We start from the raw sequence: 24,292 nt of genomic DNA, 5'->3' as shown, positions 1-24,292 counted from the left end.
CTGCAGAAAACCTTAGCTTGTAGGGAAAACCTGAACTGGATTCCTCACCAGCAATTGTCTGCCACATCCAAAATGTGGAGTGGAAAACTGGCCCATGATACACAATTATTAGCACATTTTCAATCCTATCAAGAATATTGTAGAATTTGCAGGGAAACAGATTCCATTATGAACCTTGAGCTCTCTCACAATATGTATATATTTATCCATTATAGCCCTTTCCATTCAAATACAGTGTCATATACCATATACTTTTTAGCCCTTAAAACTTTTAAAAAAAATATTTATATTAATAATTATATTAGATATTCTATATATGAACACTTTATTTTAATGTATTTATGCAGTAACTTTTGTTTTAACCCTAACCTTTTTATTCAATATCTTGAGTTGTTCTAACCTGATGAGTGCAAATTTAGTTTGTGCTTGTGTGGTTGCATTTACTTTTAACTTGTAATACGCATGCCAGTTAACGCGGGCACCATATTTTAATATTGCGGGCACTAACCTTATGCGCTACTTGTAATCCAGCCCTGTGTCTCCATAATCATGCTCTTTGCTATTGCTGAGCTCACCAGTATGTTCTTGCTTCTATACAATATATCAAAATATTGGCTTTATTTAACACATCTAGGCTATTTTCAACAGCACTAAAGCCGAAGGTGCATTAGGAATACTTCACATTCCTATGTTCTTCACTTAGAAGAAAATATTCTTTTTATTTTGAGAATTTTTATTAGATAGTGTTATTATGAGTGTAAGTGTACTTTGTAATGTATTTTTGATGTGTTTTGTGACACTCTTGTTTTGCAAAACAGTTAACCAGAGCTCTGAGGGTGAGGTAATTATTCTAGCATAAATCATGATTGCGCTCAAGTGATCGTGTATACTTTCAACTCGTAATACCAGTAGTAAAGCCGACGAGCACAAACAACCGCAATATAACTGTTGTGTGTAACTGTTAGTGTTCCACTCGTAATCTGGCCCTAAAACGTTAAAATTGATTAAAAAAATAATACAGGTGGCCCTCGTTTAACAACGGTTCAATTTACACCGTTTCAGAATAACAACCTTTTTTTCCAGTCATGTGACTGCTATTGAAAAGCATTGAGAAGCAATGCATTTATTAAAATAGCCAGTAGGTGGAGCTGTCCGCTTGTGTTGCAGCAAAGCCAAGCAAGCTGAAATTAATCAGTTTAACCAGACCTGAGCTATCGAGCAGATTTCAAAGGAACAAGATCTTTCTGTCTATAAATCAGTCCAGATTGGAATGCATAGAAAGAACTGTTTGCAGAAAAATGCAAGTGAAGTCTGTGTTGTGTGATTATTTTATTAGGTTTATAATGCTGTTTAGCAAATATTTTTGTTCATTTAACTTACTTTAATTATATATTCTGTGTTGTGTGATTATTTTATTAGGTTTATAATGCTGTTTAGAATTTAAACTCTTCATTTCAAAGCTTTAAAAATAATGTATTAGGTGTTACTTATGACAATTTTGAGAGGGGCCTGGAACCTATCTCCCTTACTTCCCATTGACTTACATTATAAACTGGGTTTCAATTTACAAAGGTTTCGATTTACAACCATTCCTTCTGGAATCTAACCCCGGCGTAAACTGAGGGCTACCTGTATTGCATATTTTAAGGTGCTTGACTGGGTAGGATTCAAAAGTGTGTATATATATATATATATATATATATAAATATGTTTATATATCTTTATGTGTGCACATACATATTTACACATATAAAACACATAAATACCCATGTATTCTCACAATATATAAAATGGAGCCCCTTCCAGTCAAACACCTTGCCATATACCATATCCCTTGTTAACCTTTTTAAAACCCCTTTTTTCAGTATAAATTTATTAAATTTTTTATTTATCTGTGTGTAATACTTTATTTGAAATTGTGTTTTACAAGTATTTTTTGAAACTTTAACCCTTACACTTTACTTTAGGTGTCAGGTCACGCTAATTCTTCTAGCGTTATTTGGGCTTTGCTCGAGTGCAACCCATAACTTTCAACTTGTAATATGAGCGATATTTAGCATGGTCATGATACCCATTGAAAGTAATGGGTGCACTAGAGTGATGTCAGACATGCTAAAGTTTCTCTAGTAAATCTGTTTTACCATGGACTTGAAATGATGAAATATCAATTTGCATATCAATAATGACGCTGGACACAGCCTGAAAGGATCCTGTGGCAAAAAAGTGCAACGCTGCCAAGAACTTCAGGAGTTCCGGGAATTGCCATTGACCATGCCATCATAGGCTCAAGAAAATCTGCAATTTCAGCATAAAAATTCAATATTGATTGACGATCCCAAGGTAACCTTTGAACAACCTCTCTATCGGAAATGCCATCTAAAGCAACCGGTGGAAGGAATATACTGTACTCACATTCTCTTTCTCCCGCATTTCCCAAAGCATCTGATTCTCTATTCTGCCCTCTCCCCCCTGATTTGTATCAGACGAGTAATATATAACTTCAGAAGTTTCTCCATGGCTAACACGATCAACAGTGAGTAACAACTGATGTCTGTTGACCTTCTTTTATATCAGTTGTAGGCGTATATATCTTATAGCTCCTATTGTTTATTATTGTGCTTGCCACCTAAATGCTGGCAAGGGATAAGTCACCAGGCGGAAAAATAGATTGTTTAGTAACTATTGTTTATTTCAAGATTTTTATGCCACAAAAAAAGTCATCAAGCATTGTTCAAATTCAACACAAGGAGGGGTACTTGTCCGGTATAGAAAGACTACATATACAGTGTGAAGCTTCATGTGGTCCGTACAACGGACTATCACATGCATAGTATCCTTGTATGTTTGTACCTGTTACCCTTAGTGATCTAAAAGAACTTTGGCTTTTGTTTTTAATAAATTGTACATTTGCTTTAAGCATTTGTCATTGTCTGTATCAAGTCTGCCTGGGGTCTTCAGTATAGAGCTAATTATCTTGAGCTGCTAAAGCTCTAACTAATGTGAGTATTCTGGGCCTGCCTTCCATCTGGGGAGTGAAGATTTACACAGTATTATGCTATGATGTGTATGATAATGAAAAAAGGGAGCGCTCTCGCGTGACAGTAAAGTCACTGGATTGAAATCAACTTATACCCTTCAATCTAATATAAAACCATATGGTGATAAAAACAATCTATGTGAAAGGTACACATTTTAAATAGAGCATTGATAAAATAATAAAAAATAATAAAAATTACATAATAATAATGTTAAATTGAGAAAACATCAGAAAAAATAAACAATACCATAAAGTGAATCAAACCAAATTGAAATAAGACTGAATATAGCCCCACACTAGGTCAGTTTGATAATGTGCTTAGTCCATAGACTTATATCATCCAATGGTAAACGGCTGCTCTCCTCCTCGCAGATCCCTTCAGATTAGGCTCTAAAAATGGATACAAAACAGAGGGGCGCCTCATGCGTAGATCAGGAGTACTAAAGCCAAGTGTTTGCACCTTACTGTTCCTGAAACCGCACCCTGGGGCGGACCCAGCTTGGGAGTTGTATCCGGTGTTCCTGTTTGAAGCCGTGACAAGGGTTATCTGATACACCCACAGTTCTCAGTCTGCCACTACCAGCACATAAGGGTGCTCCGGCTAAATGTGAGTATCCATTTGGCAATTGTATTGTCCAGCTATACTTCTGATCTACACATGAGGCCCCCCTCTGTTTTGTATCCATTTTATGCTATGATGTGTTTCTCTTCCTTTTGAGGAGTATTGTTTGAACTATTAGTATTTGTGGGACTGGTTCCATTAAAGCCTCTTTTCAATTTGGATATATTTCTGCATATTGGTCTGTATTATTATCATGTGTGGTTTTTGCTGCACATTTTATTTTCAGTTAATATATGCTATTTGATTAATGCCCCTTTTAAATCCTTTTGATAAATAAACTCTATTATTCCGAACAGCATCAATTTAAAATCAGTGCACGGGTGATACATGTTTTTCTGTGGTACATTATAGTCGTGTGGCTTCTTGACTTACTTGCATTGACCACTGGTTTCATCACATTCTGCTTGTGTTGGCCTCACTATTCCTGGTCTGGAACAATTACATCTTTCACATCCCACAATGGGGTGGTAGCTAAAGGACTGTTTTTCGCAGACTTCACAATTAGGCCTTACTGTCTGAGGTGGGCAAATGCATTTCCCAGTGACTTCATCACACAGACGACGCCCACAGTTGCATGCTAAATAATGAAGCAAATACCAATTTAAAATACAGTGTAACACCTTTTACTCATTAATAAACAATATCAATATACCAAACATATTAAATAAAATATATTTTTTTTCCCAAGATGGAAAAAATGTACTGAGGATAATAATAATATTAAAGGGACATTCCAGTCAAAATTTAAATGCACATAGATAAATTACATGTTTGAATAGAAACATATTTGCAATATACAGTACATGTATTAGAAAAAATGCTTCTAATAAAAGTTATCATTAATTTAGTGTAAACATTTTCCTCTGCATGTTCATGTGAAGCATAGCTGGATATTCTCAGTACACCAGCATTTTAAATACTGCAGCTCCTGAGAGCATCAGTGGGGCTTGTATCATGTCAGCACTTTTGAAACAGCTATAGCTTTTATAAGAAACATTTCTGCTAATACATGTATATTACAATTATGCTTCTATTCAAAATGGAAATGCATCCAACGTGGATTCCAATTTTGGCTGGAATGCCCCTTAAAAATGTTTGTGATAAAGACAAGTCTATCCTAGACATTGTTTAAAGGGACAGTAAAGTCAAAATTAAACTTTAATTATTCAGATAGAGCATCCAGTTTTAAACAACTTTCCAATTTATTTCTATTGTCAAATTTGCTTTCTTCTCTTGTTATCCTTTGTTAAAAAGTAAAGCTAGGAAGGCTGATAGGACCTTATGAGTGTGCACGCGTCTACAGTAGTGTTTGCATTTATACCATTGCTATAAACAATGTTGCAAACACTACTACCCTAAACTGATATAGACACATGCACACTCATAAGCTCACCTAGGATAACTATTTAACAAAGGATACCTAGAGAACCAAGCAAAATTCATAATAGAAGTAAATTGAAAAGTTGTTTAAAAATTTCATGCACTATCCAATCAATTTAAGTTAATTTTTTTTACTTTACTGTCCCTTTAAGTAAACTTATATTTTATGTAGGATAACAGGACAGTGAGACTGGTCATTAGGTATAAATCTGGCAATTTTTGTTTTTCATTGTTTTCTACTATAAAAATGCACTGTCATGGTGACTGTCATAGAGATGACTAATCCGAGAGATAAAAAGGCCCTCTTACCATTGAGGACAATTTTGTATGGATTTATTAGGCAAAGCTTCCGTGGTCAATGCACGTTATTAGTGAACATCTAGAGTCTAGTGATTAAGTAATAGCCATTTGTTGAAAACACCACCTGATACTGAGAAGACTATAAGGTCAATTATTAAGAAGAGAAGATGTAACGTTTCAATGAGCTGCCTAGTGAGTCTACACACAGGAGAGAGGAACATTTCCAGAATTACCTTTTACTACTTTAAAGTATTCCTTTACCATTGAAACCTGACATTTTTACACCAATCATTTTAAATTAAGAGGTTTACGATACTAATTTAACAACATGTGTTTCTTATCATGAATATGCAGCTTTTTGTAGGCACAACCCCTTTTCTTCTTTAATATAAATTGGTGTAGCAGAAGATATGTTAATTTCTTTTTTTTATTGAGGCAACATTCTTACCATAATCCACTCAGCAGCATGATACTCCCCTCACAACTGGTTGTAAACTTTCTAATTTACTTCTTTTTAATGTCAAACACTTGCAAGAGAGCTAGATGACAGAACTATTTTCTGCCATGCAGTTCTCCAGACAACTACCAAGGTATCTAAAGAATACCATGGGAACAAAGCAAATTTGCTAATACAAAAAAATATGTATATATTTTTAAATTGTATGCTTTGTCACAAAAACAATTTTTGGGTTTCATATCTTTCAAAACTTTTAGATCAGTGAGCAGTCTGGTTCATCTCTTTCCTACTCAGATGTCTAGTTAAGTTCATACCCTCCCAATTATTCAGCACTCTTGGTTCTTATTCTCCTCAACACTAAGTAGTCTGGTTTTAACTCTCCCCTTCTCACATCTCTGGATCTTATCCTCCACAACTCTAAGCAGACTGGTTCACTTCTCCATCTACTCACATGTTTAATTCTTACCTTCCCCACCATTCAGCAGTCTGGTTCTTATTCTCTTGTCCAATAAGAAGTCTGGTTTACCTCTCCCCTACACACATCTCTGGTTCTTAACCTTCTCACCACTCACAAGGCTCATTTTTACCAACCCCACCATGCAGCAGTATGTTTTTTACTGTATTTACCACTCAGCAGCCTAGCCCTTACCCTCCCAAAATTCAGCAGTCTGATTCTACCATCTCCACCACTAAGAAGACTTGTTCATCCCCCCTACTCACATGTCTGGTTCTTCCTCTACCACCACTTGAAATTCTGGCTCTTCCTCTCCTCACCAATACGAAGTCTGGTTCTTATGTTACAACCACTCACCACGCTGGTTGTTACCCTCCTTACCATTAAGAAGTCTGATTCTTACCCTCGCCACCACTCTGAAGTCTGGTTCTAAAATGCCCCACCACTCGGAAACTGGTTCTTACCCTCTTTACAACACAGAAGTCTTGCTCCTACTCTCCTCACCACACAGACGTTTGATTCTTAACCTACTCACCACTCACCAGTCTGGTTCTTACTATTTCCCCACCACACTGAAATCCACTTCTTACCCTCCCCACCACTCGAAATCTAGCTCTAACTGTCCTTAACACCCAGAAATCTAGTTTTCAACCTATTAACCACTCACCAGTCTAGTTCTTACCCTTCTTACCACTCAGAAGTCTGGTTCTTACTCTCCTCAACATTCAGAAGTTTGGTTCTTACCCACTCCACCACTCACTTATCTGGGTCTTACCCTCCTAACCACTCAGAAGTCTGGTTCTTACCAACCCCACCATTTAGCAGTCTGGTTTTTTATTTACCACTCAGAAGTCTAGCCCTTACCCTCCCAAAACTCAGCACTTTCACCACTAAGCTGACTTGTTCAAATTCCCCCTACTCACATGTCTGGTTCTTCCTCTCTCCACCACTCACCAGTCTGGGTTTTCCTCTCCCACCACTTACAGCAGCCTAGTTCTTATCCACCCTACCACTCACCAAGCTGCTCAGTACCCTTCTGCACCACTCAACAGCCAGGTTCCTACACTCTCCACGGATCAACAGGCTGGTTTGTACACTACTCACTACTCTCTCCCTATAACTTCAGCAGCCTGTTTCATACCCTTTCCAACATTTAGTAGCCAGACTCTCACTTCATACCACTGCAGCAGCCTAGCTTGAATATAATGTAATTGCAGCTGTCACTTCATTTGCACGGTCAATTAGCTGTTAATGATGAGTGAAGGGATTGGGTTGTTTGCTGATGGGATGTTAAAGTGAATGTAAACTTTCAAGAATGAGTGCCCGGTTTTTAAAAATACTATTAAAAACAGGAGCACTTTCATTCATGAAAGTTTAGATTTCACCCGTTTTCTTTAAATACTTACCTTTTCTTCTTGAAGCCGCTCCAGCGCTTCACCAGCCCGTTGCAAGCCTCTTCATACGTCAGCAATGACGATACCGGCATCCTCCAATCACGGCTCCCCCCCCCCGGGGGAATCATTGCCTGAGGCAACACCGTGATTGGAAGAAGCCAGTTTCGTCATTGCTGGGTAAGTTATCAGGAAGAAGCAGGCGGGGGCATCGGCGATCCGGCGTTTCAGAAGAAAAAGTTAAGTATTTTTAAAATCCGGTGCAATGTCAATTTTCATGAATGAAAGTTCCCCTGTTTTTAATAGTTTTTTTTTTAAAACTGGGCACTCTCACATGAAAATTGACATTCACTTAAATCATTTGGGAAAATCTCTATGATCAAATGTGGAAGGACTATTGATTTTCAATAGCCTTTTCTCCTTAAAGGGACATGAAACTTAAAATATTTATTTCATGATTCAGATATTGCATACAATTTTAAACAACTTTGTTCATTTACATTTATTATATAATTTGCTTTGTCCTCTTGCTATCCTTTGTTGAAGAAGTGCACTAATGAGAGCTAGCAGAACAAATCGGGTGAGCCAATGAAAAGAGGCATATATGTAAAGCCACCAATCATCAGCTAGCTCCCAGTGCTGCTCCAGACCCTACCTATGTATGCTTTTCAACAAAGGATTGCAAGAGAACAAAGCAAATTAGATAATAGAAGTATATTGGAAAGTAGTTTAAAATTACACGCAGTGTCTGAATCATAAAACAAAGATTCTGTTTCATGTCCCTTTAAAATCATTCAAATAAATCATTTTAATGAAATCCTTTCAGTTTTCCTTAATAAGAAATAGCTCCTATGTTAATCTTACTTACGTCTACAATGTGGAAATCCATAATAACCAGTAGCACAATTGCTGCAGTGTCGTCCAATAATATTAGGTCTACAGTTGCACTGTCCTCCAAAAGGATTACAAACTGTGCTGGTTGCCCCCTCTACATTGCAGTTGCATGGCAGTGCTCCATTATTATAAAAAGCTGATAATGATTTTGCAGAATCTGTACAGAATTCAGATGAACTGAAAGGACTAAAATAAACAATAGAAAATAAATCAAATAAATCTGTGCATATTTCATGTGAATACAGTCAGAGTGTATCACTATTTTTAAAAGTAATTTTACAACATTAAAATAAATAACCAATATATGTGACTTTGTATGCTATAACATGTTACATGCAGCAAAAAAGGTAAATGTTCTATTTAATTTAAAGGGACATGAAAGTAAAAAGTAAGAATATACTGCACTAAGCATTGTTAAAAGAACTAAATATAGACTGACTGTACGGGTTCTACTTTTGAGAGCTGAGTAGTAGACATGACTTTGCCATATATTTCTCAGCTGTTCTTTATTATCAGTGAAAACTAATTCAATATTTGTGATGAGCAAACATAAGGTTAGATCTAAATCTAAAAAAACAAAAATGGTATATACATATGGATACAGGTGAGAGCCCTGTTGCTGCAAGACTCTATGGCCTAGATTTAGAGTTTTGCGGCCAAAGGGGTGCGTTAGCTACGCGTGCTTTTTTCTGCCAGCACCTTTTAAATACCTCTGGTATTGAGAGTTCACAGAATGGCTGCGTTAGGCTCCAAAAAAGGAGCGTAGAGCATATTTACCGCAACTTCAACTCTCGATACCAGCGGTGCTTACGGACGCGGCCAGCTTCAAAAACGTGCTCGTGCACGATTCCCCCATAGAAAACAATGGGGCTGTTTGAGCTGAAAAAAAACCTAACACCTGCAAAAAAGCTGCGTTCAGCTCCTAACGCAGCCCCATTGTTTGCTATGGGGAAACACTTCCTACGTCTGCACCTAACACTCTAACATGAACTCCGAGTCTAAACACCCCTAACCTTACACTTATTAACCCCTATTTTGCCGCCCCCGCTATCGCTGACACCTGCATATTTTTTTAACCCCTAATCTGCCGCTCCGTAAACCGCCGCTACTTACATTATCCCTATGTACCCCTAATAAGTGTAGGTAGCTGGTGGCGACGTTGTGGGGGGAAGATTAGGGGTTAATAAATATAATATAGGGGTCGGCGGTGTTAGGGGCAGCAGATTAGGGGTACATAGGGATAACGTAGGTGGCGGCAGTGTACGGAGCGAAAGATTAGGGGTTAAAAATTTTAAATATAGTGGCGGCGATGTGGGGGGACCTCGGTTTAGGGGTACATAGGTAGTTTATGGGTGTTAGTGTACTTTAGAGCACAGTAGTTAAGAGCTTTATAAACCGGCGTTAGCCCAGAAAGCTCTTAACTACTGACTTTTTTCTGCGGCTGGAGTTTTGTCATTAGATTTCTAATGCTCACTTCAGCCACGACTCTAAATACCGGAGTTAGAAAGATCCCATTGAAAAGATAGGATACGCAATTGACGTAAGGGGATCTGCGGTATGGAAAAGTCGCGGCTGGAAAGTGAGCGTTAGACCCTTTCCTGACTGACTCCAAATACCGGCGGTAGCCCAAAACCAGCGTTAGGAGCCTCTAACGCTGGTTTTCACGGCTACCGCCCAACTCTAAATCTAGCCGTTAGTGTATAAGGTTATAGCAACTGTTTAATTACATTTATTAGCAACACATCATCAGACCTTAGTGCTATTATAACTTTGTCTATTTAGTCATTTTGAAATAACATTATTATGCTTTTTTTCTGATGATCTTAAAGGGACAGTCAAGTCCAAAATAACCTTTCATGATTCAAATAGGGCATGTAATTTTAAACAACTTTCCATTTTACTTTTATCACCAATTTTGCTTTGTTCTCTTGGTATTCTTAGTTGAAAGCTAAACCTTGGAGGTTCATATGCTAATTTCTTAGACCTCGAAGGCCGCCTCTGCATTTGACAGTTTTTCACCACTAGAGGGCGTTAGTTCATGTGTTTCATATAGATAACATTGAGCTCATGAATGTGAATTTACAGAGTAGTGAGCACTGATTGGCTAAAATGCAAGTCTGTCAAAAGAACTGAGATAAGGGGCTGTCTGCAGAGGCTTAGATACAAGGTAATCACATAAACGTGTATTATTATAACTATGTTGGTTAAGCAAAACTAAGGAATGGATAATGAAGAGATTATCTATCTTTTAAAACAACAAAAATTCTGGTGTTGACTGTATATTTAAATTAACAAACCAATACTTACTCAATATAAAAGCTGTTTCCACCACATATGTTGATAAAATTTAATGAAATATCCAATGGTTTTTCATGCAAAATTTCATGGGTGTAGCTATCTGCTGGAACTACCAGTATGTATTCCTAAGAGAAATAGTATTTAAAAACGTACTAGCAAAAACAACTGATGTATTTATTGACAACAAAATAGCATTATTTATTTACATTGGACATGACATAACTGATGACATCACATATAGCATCACAAATAACATTATACATTTACATCACTTCATACATCCCACTAGGGTCTGGTAATCAAAAACGTGCTAGTGTGAAGGGAAATTACACAAAATGGGGGGCTTTTTTGAGCATTATATTGCGATGTATATGCCTCTCCTTCACATGCAAAACTCTGCATAGCAAGACAAGCAGCTCTCAGGGTATAATTTGCTTTTCTAAAATTCTTTGAGGGATCTCACAGTACTGACTTTTTAGACAATCTCGTAAGAGAGTAGATCTATAGATCATAGGGCCCTAGATCACTTATTGACATCAATCAACTTGTGATAATACGAAAACTTTCATCACCTTCCTATCAGTGCACTTACAAATATACTCTATTTCCTAATAATATATTTATAAATTATACTCTCATTTATATAGATAGATAGTTTCTCACAAATTGTTTTATTATTGTGAACAGACAATATAGCGTAGTAGTGCATTGAGCTAGTTCAGAAAACTAGGAATTCACAAATCAGTAGCTGATTTCAAATTTAGGAGCAAGATAAATGTGTTTGCACATTTTAGGAACCACATGTCCTAGGATCTGTCAAGCCCTGAATTAAACAAACATATTGTAAAAAGAAAATAACATAAATGCTCAGGATAATGTCACAATTTGCAGAAATTTTCCTTTTAACTTACCAGTACCAGAGAGTGCTGTGGAGGAACAGTGACAGTCACCAATACGTCTGGGTTAATAATATCAAGTGTAATGCGATTCCTTGTAATAACCAGCTCCCTGCATCCGAAGACATGAGGACAAAATGAAGCATTAAATGAACCTAAGTGGGGAAAAAAAATCACATTACTTTCTTCCAGTGAAAGGAAAACGATGAGCTACAATACCAAAAAACAGAAACAAGCAAAACATCCAATCATTTGTAGTAGATTTTGATATTTTACAAATTAGTACAAATAATGACTTTCTAAACAGAAATAATTAGAAGCTTATAAACATATTTAGGCTACAGAAGTTTCTAAAGTGTTAATTAATCCTGAGTTACAGTATCATAAAAATTTGTTTATGCCAGTGTCAAGCACGCCAGAAGTAATAATTGTCATAAGAAAGAATACAAGTTACAGAAAAATTCATATAGTTATCTAGATATTAAAGGACTTTTTTTCGTATTCCTCCTAAAAAAATAATTATTTTTTATTAAATGTGAACTACTGTTAAAGGGACATAAACCCAATTTTTTTCTTTCATGGTTCAGAGATAGCATGCAATTTTAAACAACGTATTTGATTCCAATTTACTTATATTATCCAATTTGTTTAGTTATCTTGGTATTCTTTGTTGAAAGAGCTGCTGATTGGTGGCTGCACATATATGCCTCATATTCTTGGCTCACCCATGTGTATTGCTGTTTCTTTAACAAAGAATGTCAAGAGAATAAAGCAAATTAGACAAAAGAAGTAAATTGGAAAGTTGTTTAAACGTGTATGCTTTATCTGATTCATGAATGAAAGATTTTGGGTTTCATGTCTCTAAGTAAAAATAGAAAAAAGAATATATGTACTATATTACTATGAGATATGCCTTAAATGATTTCTACCTATTTGATTGAAGGGCATTCTCTACTTTTTTTTAAAGAAAATGTTTATTGTTACATTAAAAGGATAATTTAGAAAGCTGGCTACATTACATTTGGTCTCAGAACCTTTGTTATGTGGGCAATGGATTTTTATTTTATAATAAAAAATGGGAGGGGGGGGGGAATTGTAGATCTCCCAACTGTTGTGTAACAATAAACACATTTTCTTTTCTTTAATGGTTCACATAGAGCATATGATTTTAAACAATTTTCTAATTTAGGTCATCAAATTTGCATCATTCTCTTGGTATCCTATGTTGAAGGAACAACAATGCAATACTAGGAGTTAGCTGAACAAATCTGATAAACCAAAAATAAGAGCCATTTATGTACAGCCACCAATCAGCAGCTAGCTCTCAGTAATGCATTGCTGCTTCTGGAAAATCACCTGCTCTGTCTGAATCATGAAGTCAAAATTGTGGGTTTCATGTCCCTTTAAAGGGAAATTCCAGACAAAATTGGAATCCACATGGACGCATTTTGGTTTTAAATAGAAGCATTTTTGTAATATACATGTATTAGCAGAAATGCTTCTAATAAAAGATATATTTAAGTATGCACCATGCACCAGCATTTTAAACACAGCACCTGCTCAGAGAGCATAAGATGCTTGTACCATCTGGTAATGACTCAATTTGTTAATTGCGGACATGATACAAGACCCACTGGTGCTCTAAACAGCTGCAGTATTTACAATGCTGGTGCACTGAGAATATCTTGCTATGCTTCACATGCACGTGCAGAGAAAAATGCTAACACTAAAACAGTGATAACTTTTACTAAAAGCATTTTTTTGCCAATACATGTATATTGCAATTATGTTTCTATTCAAAGATGTAATTCATATATGTGCATTTAAATTTTGATCAGAATGTCCCTTTAAATTTAGAGGGGATATGAGACAATATAAATACTTAAAAACACTTTATTGTCTGTCTCTTTCAGTGCAAGAAATAAACATTAATATAAACAGTGCTTTAAATGTATGCAAGAGTGGCACTCTTTGTAAGTATCAAGATAGGATTCATATGAACAGTGACAGCAGAGGGCATGGTTACAGCATTAGAGTTAAAAATGTTTCCTGCAGCCCCTGACTTGTGATGTCATCACTGAGTGCCACACAGACCTAGTGCATCTATGGGGGGAAAGGGAGTTAGCACAGCCACTCTGTCCAACCTCCAGATTCAACTTGTAATACAAACGCAAGAGAAGGAGCGCTTTTGATTTAACTTGAGCAGTGTTAGCACTCAGTAGAACTAATATTTTTGTACTCCCCTCATAATCTAGCCCATAACGTGTAAAAACAAAACAGAATCCCTTCTATTTACTGTACCTGTCCAATAGTCTCCTCCGTTTACAAGAACTGACACTGGGAATGTAGGGTCCAGTAGCTGAGAGTACTGCACAAAAAATACATATCTTCCCGGTACTGGTAATCTTTTGTTCAAGGTTATATGATTCTGTATTTAGACAAACCAGATAAATCAGTGATATCAGATCTGCTGTCTCTCTTTTTGTTTTTTACTTTATGAACATTAAACATGTTTAAACAAATAAAAAAATATTCAGATAACTTTGCAGTTGCTTATTATATTTCTGATAATAGCCATTTTTGCCTATCAATGCCCATTTGACCTTTTTATCAGTGATTTGATTAAGTTTTTACTAGCCTTACAGCAATATATTTTTTTAAACATGCTCCTTAATGAATTAATGGGACCCCATTTTCTAAGCTGTTAAACCATTAAACATTGTTTTTGTTTCATGAAAAGCTTATCTAAAAGTTAGAAAACATAATACACAGGAATAAACCTTGATTTACCTTGCTGTTATTTATTTAGGGCCAGATTACAGTGGAGAGCAAAATATCTCTTTCGCTAAAGCGATATTTGTGCTCCACTTTGTAATACCAGCGCGCACAAACTAGGGATGGGTAAATTAGTTTATTTTCAAATTCAAATGTTAGAATGAATGTTATTGTAGAAATTCAAATAACATAATCGACTGTTGATAAGAACGAATATTCTTAAAAATTCTATAATCAAATGTTATTTACAGTTTTTGAATTTCGCTTTTGATTTCGAATGTTCATAATTAGATTGAATGTCCACATTCGAAATTTCAAAAGTTCAATGGTTCATGTGGTTTCGAATTTAGTAAATTGATACATTAATAGATTCAAATATATCAATTTGAATGTTTCTATTTCGAATATTGCATAATTAGAATATTACATTTAAAAAAAAGCATTAGAAATACTATTACAAATATAAAATTTTTTTAATTAGAATATTGCATAATTTAAATCGATTAGAAAATTATAGCATTAGAAATACTAATACATTAAACGAATATTAGAATGTTATACAAACATTCGAAATTTGAAACGAATGAACGAACACGAACGTGTTAAAGTTAGTTTAATTTTTAGAATGTTGCAAAACATTCGCCCATCCCTAACACAAATGTATATACATATAGTAACACATAAATATATATGTATATAAGCATATACATATATATTTACAGGGAACACGCAGTTCCCATAGACTGCAATGTAAAGGCACTTCTCAATTCCTTTTTGTTTTTTAACACCCACATCCACCAATTTTTAACCCCTTAAAACTGCCTAGTGCAGTATTTTTCTATGAAAAAAAAAATCTAAATTTTTTTCCATAGAAAAATAAAAGACCCTCTAATTTGGGGTAATTTGGGGCACTTTTAGAAAATGAACCAGAGATCTGATCTCTTTTTTTCTGAGCGCTAATTGCTACCGTGAACTTGTAATGGCTGGTTATTTATTGCATACCCGCAAACGGGCAAATTAGCGCTCCACTTGTAATCTGGTTCGTAATGGGAGCATGCTATGATATAAACTTGTCACTTTAGTTAAATTTGTATTAGTATTTATATGTAATCTGAAAAATACTGGTAATGTTTGTTACATTTATTTTATATATATAAAAAACAACTTTATAGGTATAGTCTAGCCAAAATTAAACTTTCATGAATCAAACAATGTATCTAAAAATATCTCCATAGACATTAATGGTGTTTTTCAGTTGATAATCATTAGTTTTTCTAAAGGATTGTGGTCAACTCCTATTATTGATCCCTCACAAAATTAAAGTCTGCTTAGAAACCTAATATTAGCAGCAGTTACGCAACCTGCCAATCATTGGTTGCACAGCAATATTGCAGCTCCTGAGCAGGATTTTACATATATGTTTAAACCATAACTCCCAACATTCTGGGCTGAGCTGCAACGGGAGGGCGGGGCATGTTTTGGGCAGAACGTTTTACCAAGAACAGGGTTGGGAGGAATCAGAGCATTGTAGGTGTATCTGGGGCAGTCCCTGACAGACAAGCTGCAGGAAGGACAGTGGGCAAAGCTCGCACACACACACAGTAATCTAAAATTAATAATACATTGTACATATCATCTAAAGAAAAGGAGCTTTGGAAAGCCACTACATGCATAAAGAACTGTAAAAAAAAATACAATGACTTATAATCAATGTATGATTTGTATTAGTTAGTTGTATTCTTTGACAACTTCGCTGCCTGGCTTCCTCACTTTCTCTCTTCAAATATACCAACCCTAATTCTTGGGGACTTCAACATTCCCATTGACAACCCATCTGCCCCTGCTGCCTCTAAACTTCTTTCACTCACATCCTCCTTCGGTCTCTCACAATCCACCCCATTCCCGACTCACCGTGATGGACACTCCATCGACCTGGTATTTTCCTACCTCTGCTCTATATCTGACACCACCTGTCGCCCTTTTCCCATTTCAGACCATCACTTGGTCACCTATAATATTAATGCAACAGCTAAACCCACTTCTCCATCCCGCCCCCGCACCTGTAGAAATACACATGCTGTGGATCCACTCCAATTTTCAAAAATCATTCAAAATCTCCTCCCTCACACCTCCACTATAACCTGCCCTGATCTCGCTACAGACCACTATAACAAAACTCTCTCCTCTGCATTAGACACACTTGCCCCTCCCCAGCTGCGCAAAACACCACGCCGTCAGTTACAGCCCTGGCATGCTCAGCAAACACGCTATTTGCAAAAATGCTCCCGTACTGCCGAGCGTGTCTGGAGGAAAACTCACTCTGAACCTGATTTCATACACTATAAGTTTATTCTTCGTTCATACACTTCCGCCCTTCACTTAGCCAAACAAACTTACTTCTCTTCTCTCATATCTACTCTTTCCTCAAACCCTAAACGACTCTTCTCCACCTTAAACTCTCTCCTCTACCCACCTGCTCCACCACCCCCGCCTGTCTTTAGTGCTCAAGACCTGGCTGACTATTTTTTAAACAAAACTCATACTATCCGAAGCAACATCCCAGCACCAACCTGCAATACTCCAACAACAGGCCCAATTACTCCCTCTGCCACCCTCTGTAACTTCCATCCAACCACTGAGAATGAAGTTTCTTCCTTACTATCTTCCTCACGCCTCACTACCTGCCCACTCGACCCTATCCCTTCCCATCTAATTCCCTCCCTATCTTCCACCCTCACTCCTGCTCTTACCCACATCTTCAACCTATCTCTCTCTACCGGCTCATTCCCATCTTCTTTCAAACACGCAAAAGTCACTCCCATACTCAAAAAACCCTCCCTCAACCCAAATTCTCCTGAAAGCTACCGCCCCATATCACTGCTTCCACTAACATCAAAACTCCTTGAAAAATTAGTTTACAATCGCCTAACCCACTTCCTGTCCGCCAACTCCTTGCTTGACCCACTGCAATCCGGATTCCGCCCAAAACACTCAACTGAGACTGCCCTTACCAAGGTCACAAACGATCTTCTCTCTGCTAAAAATATTGGCCACTACTCTATACTCATCTTACTTGACCTCTCAGCTGCCTTCGACACAGTTGACCACCCCCTCCTCCTACAGACCCTTAGCTCTTTTGGTCTCTGTGACACTGCTCTTTCCTGGATTCACTCCTATCTTTCTCACAGGTCTTTTTCTGTGTCACTTGCCGGCGACTCCTCCTCTCCTATGCCTCTGTCTGTTGGAGTACCTCAAGGATCTGTTCTGGGTCCTCTACTCTTCTCCATCTATACTTCTTCGCTAGGTAAACTTATCAACAGTTATGGTTTCAAATATCACCTCTATGCTGATGACACCCAGATCTACCTTTCCACCCCTGCTCTCTCTCCCTCTGTCCTCTCTCATGTCAGCAACTACTTATCTGGTATTTCTTCCTGGATGGCCTCTCACCACCTAAAGATTAACATGTCCAAGACTGAGCTCCTTCTTATCCCCCCCTCAAGCTCTACGCCGACTTCTGACTTCTCTATCCCTGTTGACGGCATCACCATTTCCCCATCGCCCCAAGTCCGCTGCCTCGGAGTCACACTTGACTCAAACTTATCCTTCATCCCCCATATCCAATCGCTTTCTACATCCTGCCGCAATCATCTACGCAATATTTCTAAAATTCGCCCTTTTCTGAGCGCTGACACCACAAAGCAAATAATCCACTCCCTTGTTATCTCCCGACTTGACTACTGCAACAACCTACTCGCTGGCCTTCCTCTTTCCCGCCTCTCCCCCCTTCAATCCATCCTAAATGCCTCTGCCAGGCTGATCCACCTTTCCCGTCGAACTGTATCTGCTGCACCTCTCTGTGAGTCCCTTCATTGGCTCCCCATTCACAGCAGAATTAAATTAAAAATTCTCACCCTTACATACAAAACTCTCACCAACGCCGCTCCCCTCTACCTATCCTCTCTAATACACAAGTATACTCCAGCCCGTCCACTAAGATCCAACAATGACCTGCTCCTTGCATCCGCAACTATCACCTTCTCTCATGCTAGACTGCAGGACTTCTGTCGTGCAGCACCTACCCTCTGGAACACTCTCCCTCGTGCTGTCAGGCTTTGCCCTAATCTGTCTTCCTTTAAATGCTCCCTGAAGACTTTTCTGTTCAGGGAAGCCGACCACCCAACTCAATAATAAATTAATTTCACTTCCCTAACATTTCCCTCATCTAACTCTGTATTAACATCCTTCTCAATCTTGCAGTCCTCACCTCCTGTTTCCCAACCTCCTACCCTTCTAGATTGTAAATTCCCACGGGAATAGGGCCCTCAATCCCTCCTGTATGTGTTTGTAAATTTTGTCCTGTCTCTTACAAGTTTTATATCATTGTTTTATTTAAATGAATTGTATCCATGGACAGCGCTGCGGAATATGTTGGCGCTTAATAAATAAAGTATAATAATAATAATAATATAGTATTATCATGTATAGCAAATGCTTTTAAAATAAGGATATGGAAATTGCATAAATAAAAGAGCTTTGTGTGTAAGTAGATTTGGAACTTGGGTAAACACAAAAACAAACATATAAAACAGCTGACCATAACTGCTAAGCACTGCAAGCGGGTGTTTATACAAATGAGGAATTATATAAAACAAATCAAAGAAGGCACCACATAGCGTAGTATTGTCTTATACAGCTGGTAGAACAATAATACATACAAATTCACTCGCATTTAGTGAAGCACATCTTTTAACCTTACTGCTTTTGCACACGCTATTGGTTCCGGTATTGATGCAGTTTATTTTACTGGAATCACACCGAATCTTTGGATCCAGCATCAAACAGTTCGCCACTGGATTTATACCTACAACTGGTTTCATGATACGGGAGGCGAGTTAGCCAGATTACTCTAGAAGATCTGGCCTGCGAGTACAGCACTTTGATGTGCTTCACTAAATGTGAGTGAATTTCCATTTATTATCATTCTACCAGCTGTATAAGACAATACTAAGCTATGTTGCGCCTTCTTTAATTTGTTTTATAGGATTCTTTTAAGTGAACAGCCATTTACAGAAGAAGAGCAGCCAATTGGTTTGTTTTTTCCAGAACTTTGGATTTCGGTATATCAGAGACACTCTAGGAGCATATGTGAATATCCCCTGATATATGACTCTTATAGCACTTTTTATACACATTATTATCATTATTTATTGTCAATTTTCTTGATTTTAATATTGTATGCATATGATGTACTGAGCACTATTATTTCAGTTTGCACTATTGCAATCCTAAACCAATTTTATTTTTTTTGCTTTAGCTAATATAAGCACATTGGTGTGTGTGTATATATTACCTAACGCCTATTTATATAGGCACACCTATTAACCCCCTTATCCACTGTTTGGGATTTTTTTTTGTTTGTTTTTTTGTTTGTTTTTTAAAATGAGGAAATACATTTACATATATGTTGTTTAAAAACTATGCTGTTCTCTCTTTGAAGAAACATGAAAGATTTATCCTAAGAACTATGAAATAGACGGGTCACTTTGGATTTTATGTACAAAAGTATTGATAATCCATTTAGTGTGAGTGTATAAAGATATATTATTGTGTCTTTTCTAAAAAGGAAGCAACCTGCACAGTTATTCTTTATTATTTACATCTTAAAAATATGGGATTTCACTATAATTCAGATAACAGATTTTTAGAATATTAGTTGGTGAACACTTAATGTGACAAAATATGGTTATAATGTATTTTGTTTTACTAACCTGTTTTGTTTGAATTAGGACTTTGACACTTGGTTATCACCACAATTTGATATTATGTTTGTAATAATTTTTTGATCAACAAGAAATATCATATACAGTCAGCTGTTATGTCTGTACTGTGTACTGTGCATGTTACTGTACTGCATTATTAGTAAAGGGGCACTGTACTGTCACTTTCCCCTAATGTGTTTCCAATGACTTATACCATCTGCATATTAAATATATTGAACTTGCTTCCCATAATGACAATGTCAGTACCTAATCATTTTTTTGGATAAAGAGAAAGATAAGGAAGGCTGCTCTTCATGCAGGCTCAGACCATTTAAAATGGTATGTTTAGAGAGCAATGGATGGTGGTTTCAATGTGCAAAACCAGTTATTGCAAATACAAAAATATATCTAAATGAGTAATTTCTCATACATTTAAAACTGTGCAGCTGGTATAACAAGTCATTTGAAGCATATTAAACACATTTTACAATGCAGTCTCAATTTACATATATGTAGTAAAAAATGTTCCCAAATTCTGTTTACAATTCTTCTATATTAAAATTGTCATTTACATTTGACGCACTTAATTAACATTTAATATTAAACAAATACCTGAGGCGCTTTCAACAGGACCCCACTATACTGGTGCCAAGGACTTCCGACAGGATCATGTATAACATTCCTTTGTACATCAGAATCTTTTGAATCTTTTACAGCATCCAGAATTAATGATGTTGGTGGATTTTCATAATTAGAAGACCGGATACAAGAAGGGCTGTAAATAAATTTACTGTATATGAAATGAAATGTATATGTTTGTGTACACAGAATATAATAAATCAAAAACTCCATTAAAAAGATATAAACCCAAACATATTCTTTTTTTAAAAAGTTTCCAATTTACTTCTATTAGAAAGTTTCTCTCTAATGGTATTCTTTGTTGAAGAGACACCTAGGCAGGTGTCTGGAGCACTACATGGCAGGAAATAGTACTTCTACAAATTATAACATTACTGCAAAACTGCTAAGATCGGGTAATACCGAACATCTAAGAAAGATCTGTAGTCCTAATAAGTGAGGGAACTACATATCCCATAAGTCAATGGGGAATATGATGCTGCACCTTCCGGTCATATGATGCAGACCGGTGGACCAAAGAACTTCCGGTCACATGATAGAGACCGGTGAATCGAATAAACTATGTCTCCCAAAAGCTAAAACGGAAGTTGATGCCACGATACCAGGCCACTTCCGGTCATAGCAATTTTCAAAATAAGATCGCATTGGAAATTAAGTTTTTGACATCAACAGGGGCAATTCATAAATGAGAACCAGTCCATGTAAATAAATAAGCAATTTGAGCCCAAAGAAAGGGGAAACCCGCCCAGAAAACTAACAGAGTTAACACAGAATATAATAATAACAACATTGACAAAACGCTACTATTACCTAATAATGAAAATAAAAAACAAATAAATAGGAAAATCTAGATTTATACTAGAATTTGTGGCAATAATAGGAACCAACTGACCATTAAGATGGGAAAACATAAACATAACATAGGAAATATCCCAGAGATGCAATGGGTGAAACAGGAAAGGGAGGTGCCTCTAAAAATGTTGCGCCAAAACAGCACCAATCATTTCAACACTGACCCTACTTAAAGCTCCCAGATTTTCTGATACAGTATAGTCTTGAGAAAGGCCTAGTCTAGGCCGAAACGCGTTGGCATACTGGTGAGCTTGGTTTTAATTACCTATATTATATATCATATACAGTGTTGCACTATTTGTTTCTCTTTTGTTCCCTTTTAGGTATTTTATCGATGTATTTGTTTGTTATGGATCTTACCAAGGATTTTTAACATCTGAATTAAGGATTTGTTTTCACTAGATCTTTAGTGCTTTTTAATATTATCACTGATTTTCTATTTTTGTCTTTTGATATTTTTGTCTTTTTATTTTTGTCTTTTGATTTTTGACCTTTGTTTATCATTTGAATTAAAGTTTTCCACGTGGATTTTTTCACAAGTTATTTTTATTTTTATTTTTATACACCTCACGGATTTACAATTTTTTAATTTAGAAGCTGAACCACATTAATTTGACCCACTCAACGTTTACATTCTATTATTATTGACTTCACGTTTTATTTCTACACGTCACTTTGGAGGAAACACTACTGGATTCACTTACATATAACCGGTTGAACATTTGAACATTTTTTATGTACGCCAATTTTTGTGAACACTATTTTTTGTGGATGCTATTTTTCTTTGTTGACAGCTATTGTGTGCACTTAATCACTCACTTAGGTTGTTTATATTATTGAATGTACATGTCCTTCTAACTCCTCATCACTGGCTCACTAAGTCAGCGTCACATGCTTTACTCCATTGGATATTTTTAGATACTTTTAAATTTGTTTATTATATATTTTTTTGTTAAGTCAGACATGGATCCATGCATCTGATTGCCATTTGTACATTTTTATATGTATTAAAATGTACTTTTTACTAGCCTTTTAAGCTTTTTAGCGCTTACTCTCTCCCCATTAAAACTGCTACTATATAGTGCTCCAGACATGTGCTCGCCCTTGATTTACGTTCCTGCTCTTTAACAAAAGATACCAAAAGAACAAAGAAGATTTAATAAAAGAAGTAAACTAGAAAGTTGTTTAAAATTGAATGCTCAATCTGAATCATGAAAGAAAAAAATGTGGGTTTCATGCCCCTTTAAAGGGATTCAATGGTGATGCATTAAAGGGACACTGAACCCAAAATTTTTCTTTTGCGATTCAGATAGAGCATGCAATTTTAAGCAACTTTCTAATTTACTCCTATTATCAATTTTTCTTCATTCTCTTGGTATGTTTATTTGAAAAGCAAGAATGTAAGTTTAGATGCCGGCCCATTTTTGGTGAACAACCTGGGTTGTCCTTGCTGATTGGACAGCACCAATAAACAAGTGTTGTCCATGGTTCTGAACCAACAATTTGCTGGCTCCTTAGCATAGATGCCTTCTTTTTCAAATAAAGATAGCAACAGAACGAAGAAAAATTGATAATAGAAATAAATTAGAAAGTTGCTTAAAATTGCATGCTCTATCTGAATCATGCAAGAAAAAAATTGGGTTCAGTGTCCCTTTAACTGATACAAACTTTCCATTTCTCATTAATATGGACTGTTTGTTAAATAACATCACTGGATGCTTACGAGCATGGAGCAAGATGGCTGAATAAATAAGGCTGAGAGGCTTAAGATATTTTCTAGTTTCTGGAAATAAATGTTTCTGTTTTATATCTTATTTAAGTCATTTAATATTCTAGAAAAAATTGTCTGACATTGTGACAACTGTGACAAAACTCTAGTTTAATCAACATTGTAAATTGTTTGACAAATGTGATGTTTGTATGCACATTGCTCTAGTATTTTTGTCTGTGCTGTGTATGAAATTTTGTCTGTATACGTTGTGTAAAAACATGAAATAAATCACTACTTGCTGTTTTATGCTGGTTATCTGAATTAAAGCTGCATACCCTAAAGCTACAGTTTTATTTCCTTTATCATCTTGCCTTTTGGGGAGACTGTAGTACTCTGCTTTCCTCTCCCATAAATTGTGCAAATTAGGAAGCTAAATATATATATATATATATATATATATATATATATATATATATATATATATACTATAATTATTATTGAAGGTCACACAGCCTTGCCTCTGGTATTATCTTAATACCATACTGGTAGAAATTAGCATGCAGGCTTCACTATTGTGCAATACTCTGCAGAATCTGCCTCCTAGAGGGAAAACATAAGTCACTGTGACCATTATTCTCTATCCCATCACTGACTTCCTACCTCAAAAACTGAATAGAACACTGTAGTGGGGCTACTATTACAAAATTAAATACAAAACTAATTGATGATATTGAAAATTGAAGGAGGAAATCACTGTTGGTTGAGCCAGCCAATAGGAGAACAATTGAAATTCCCCTTCTGTTCTTGTCCTGTGGTGATGAGAC

General features: G+C 36.3%; 1 protein-coding gene across 1 annotated transcript in view; it reads right to left on the bottom strand.

Annotated features, from left to right (window-relative positions):
• LAMA3 (laminin subunit alpha 3) overlaps positions 1–24,292 on the bottom strand; it is a 573,745-nt gene that overhangs the window by 171,534 nt on the left and 377,919 nt on the right. Inside the window, exons 30-35 of the mRNA XM_053714980.1 lie at positions 20,879–21,041; positions 14,031–14,157; positions 11,745–11,884; positions 10,843–10,958; positions 8,510–8,721; positions 4,032–4,236 (exon numbers count right to left, since the gene is read on the bottom strand). Of these exons, the coding sequence (XP_053570955.1) occupies positions 4,032–4,236; positions 8,510–8,721; positions 10,843–10,958; positions 11,745–11,884; positions 14,031–14,157; positions 20,879–21,041 (963 nt within the window). The remainder of the gene's footprint in view (positions 1–4,031; positions 4,237–8,509; positions 8,722–10,842; positions 10,959–11,744; positions 11,885–14,030; positions 14,158–20,878; positions 21,042–24,292) is intronic.

Source organism: Bombina bombina, chromosome 5, assembly GCF_027579735.1.
Source record: "Bombina bombina isolate aBomBom1 chromosome 5, aBomBom1.pri, whole genome shotgun sequence".
Classification (NCBI taxonomy): domain Eukaryota; kingdom Metazoa; phylum Chordata; class Amphibia; order Anura; family Bombinatoridae; genus Bombina; species Bombina bombina.
The sequence above is the reverse complement of the archived record's forward strand: the minus strand, read 5'-3'. Positions and strand labels throughout refer to the sequence as shown.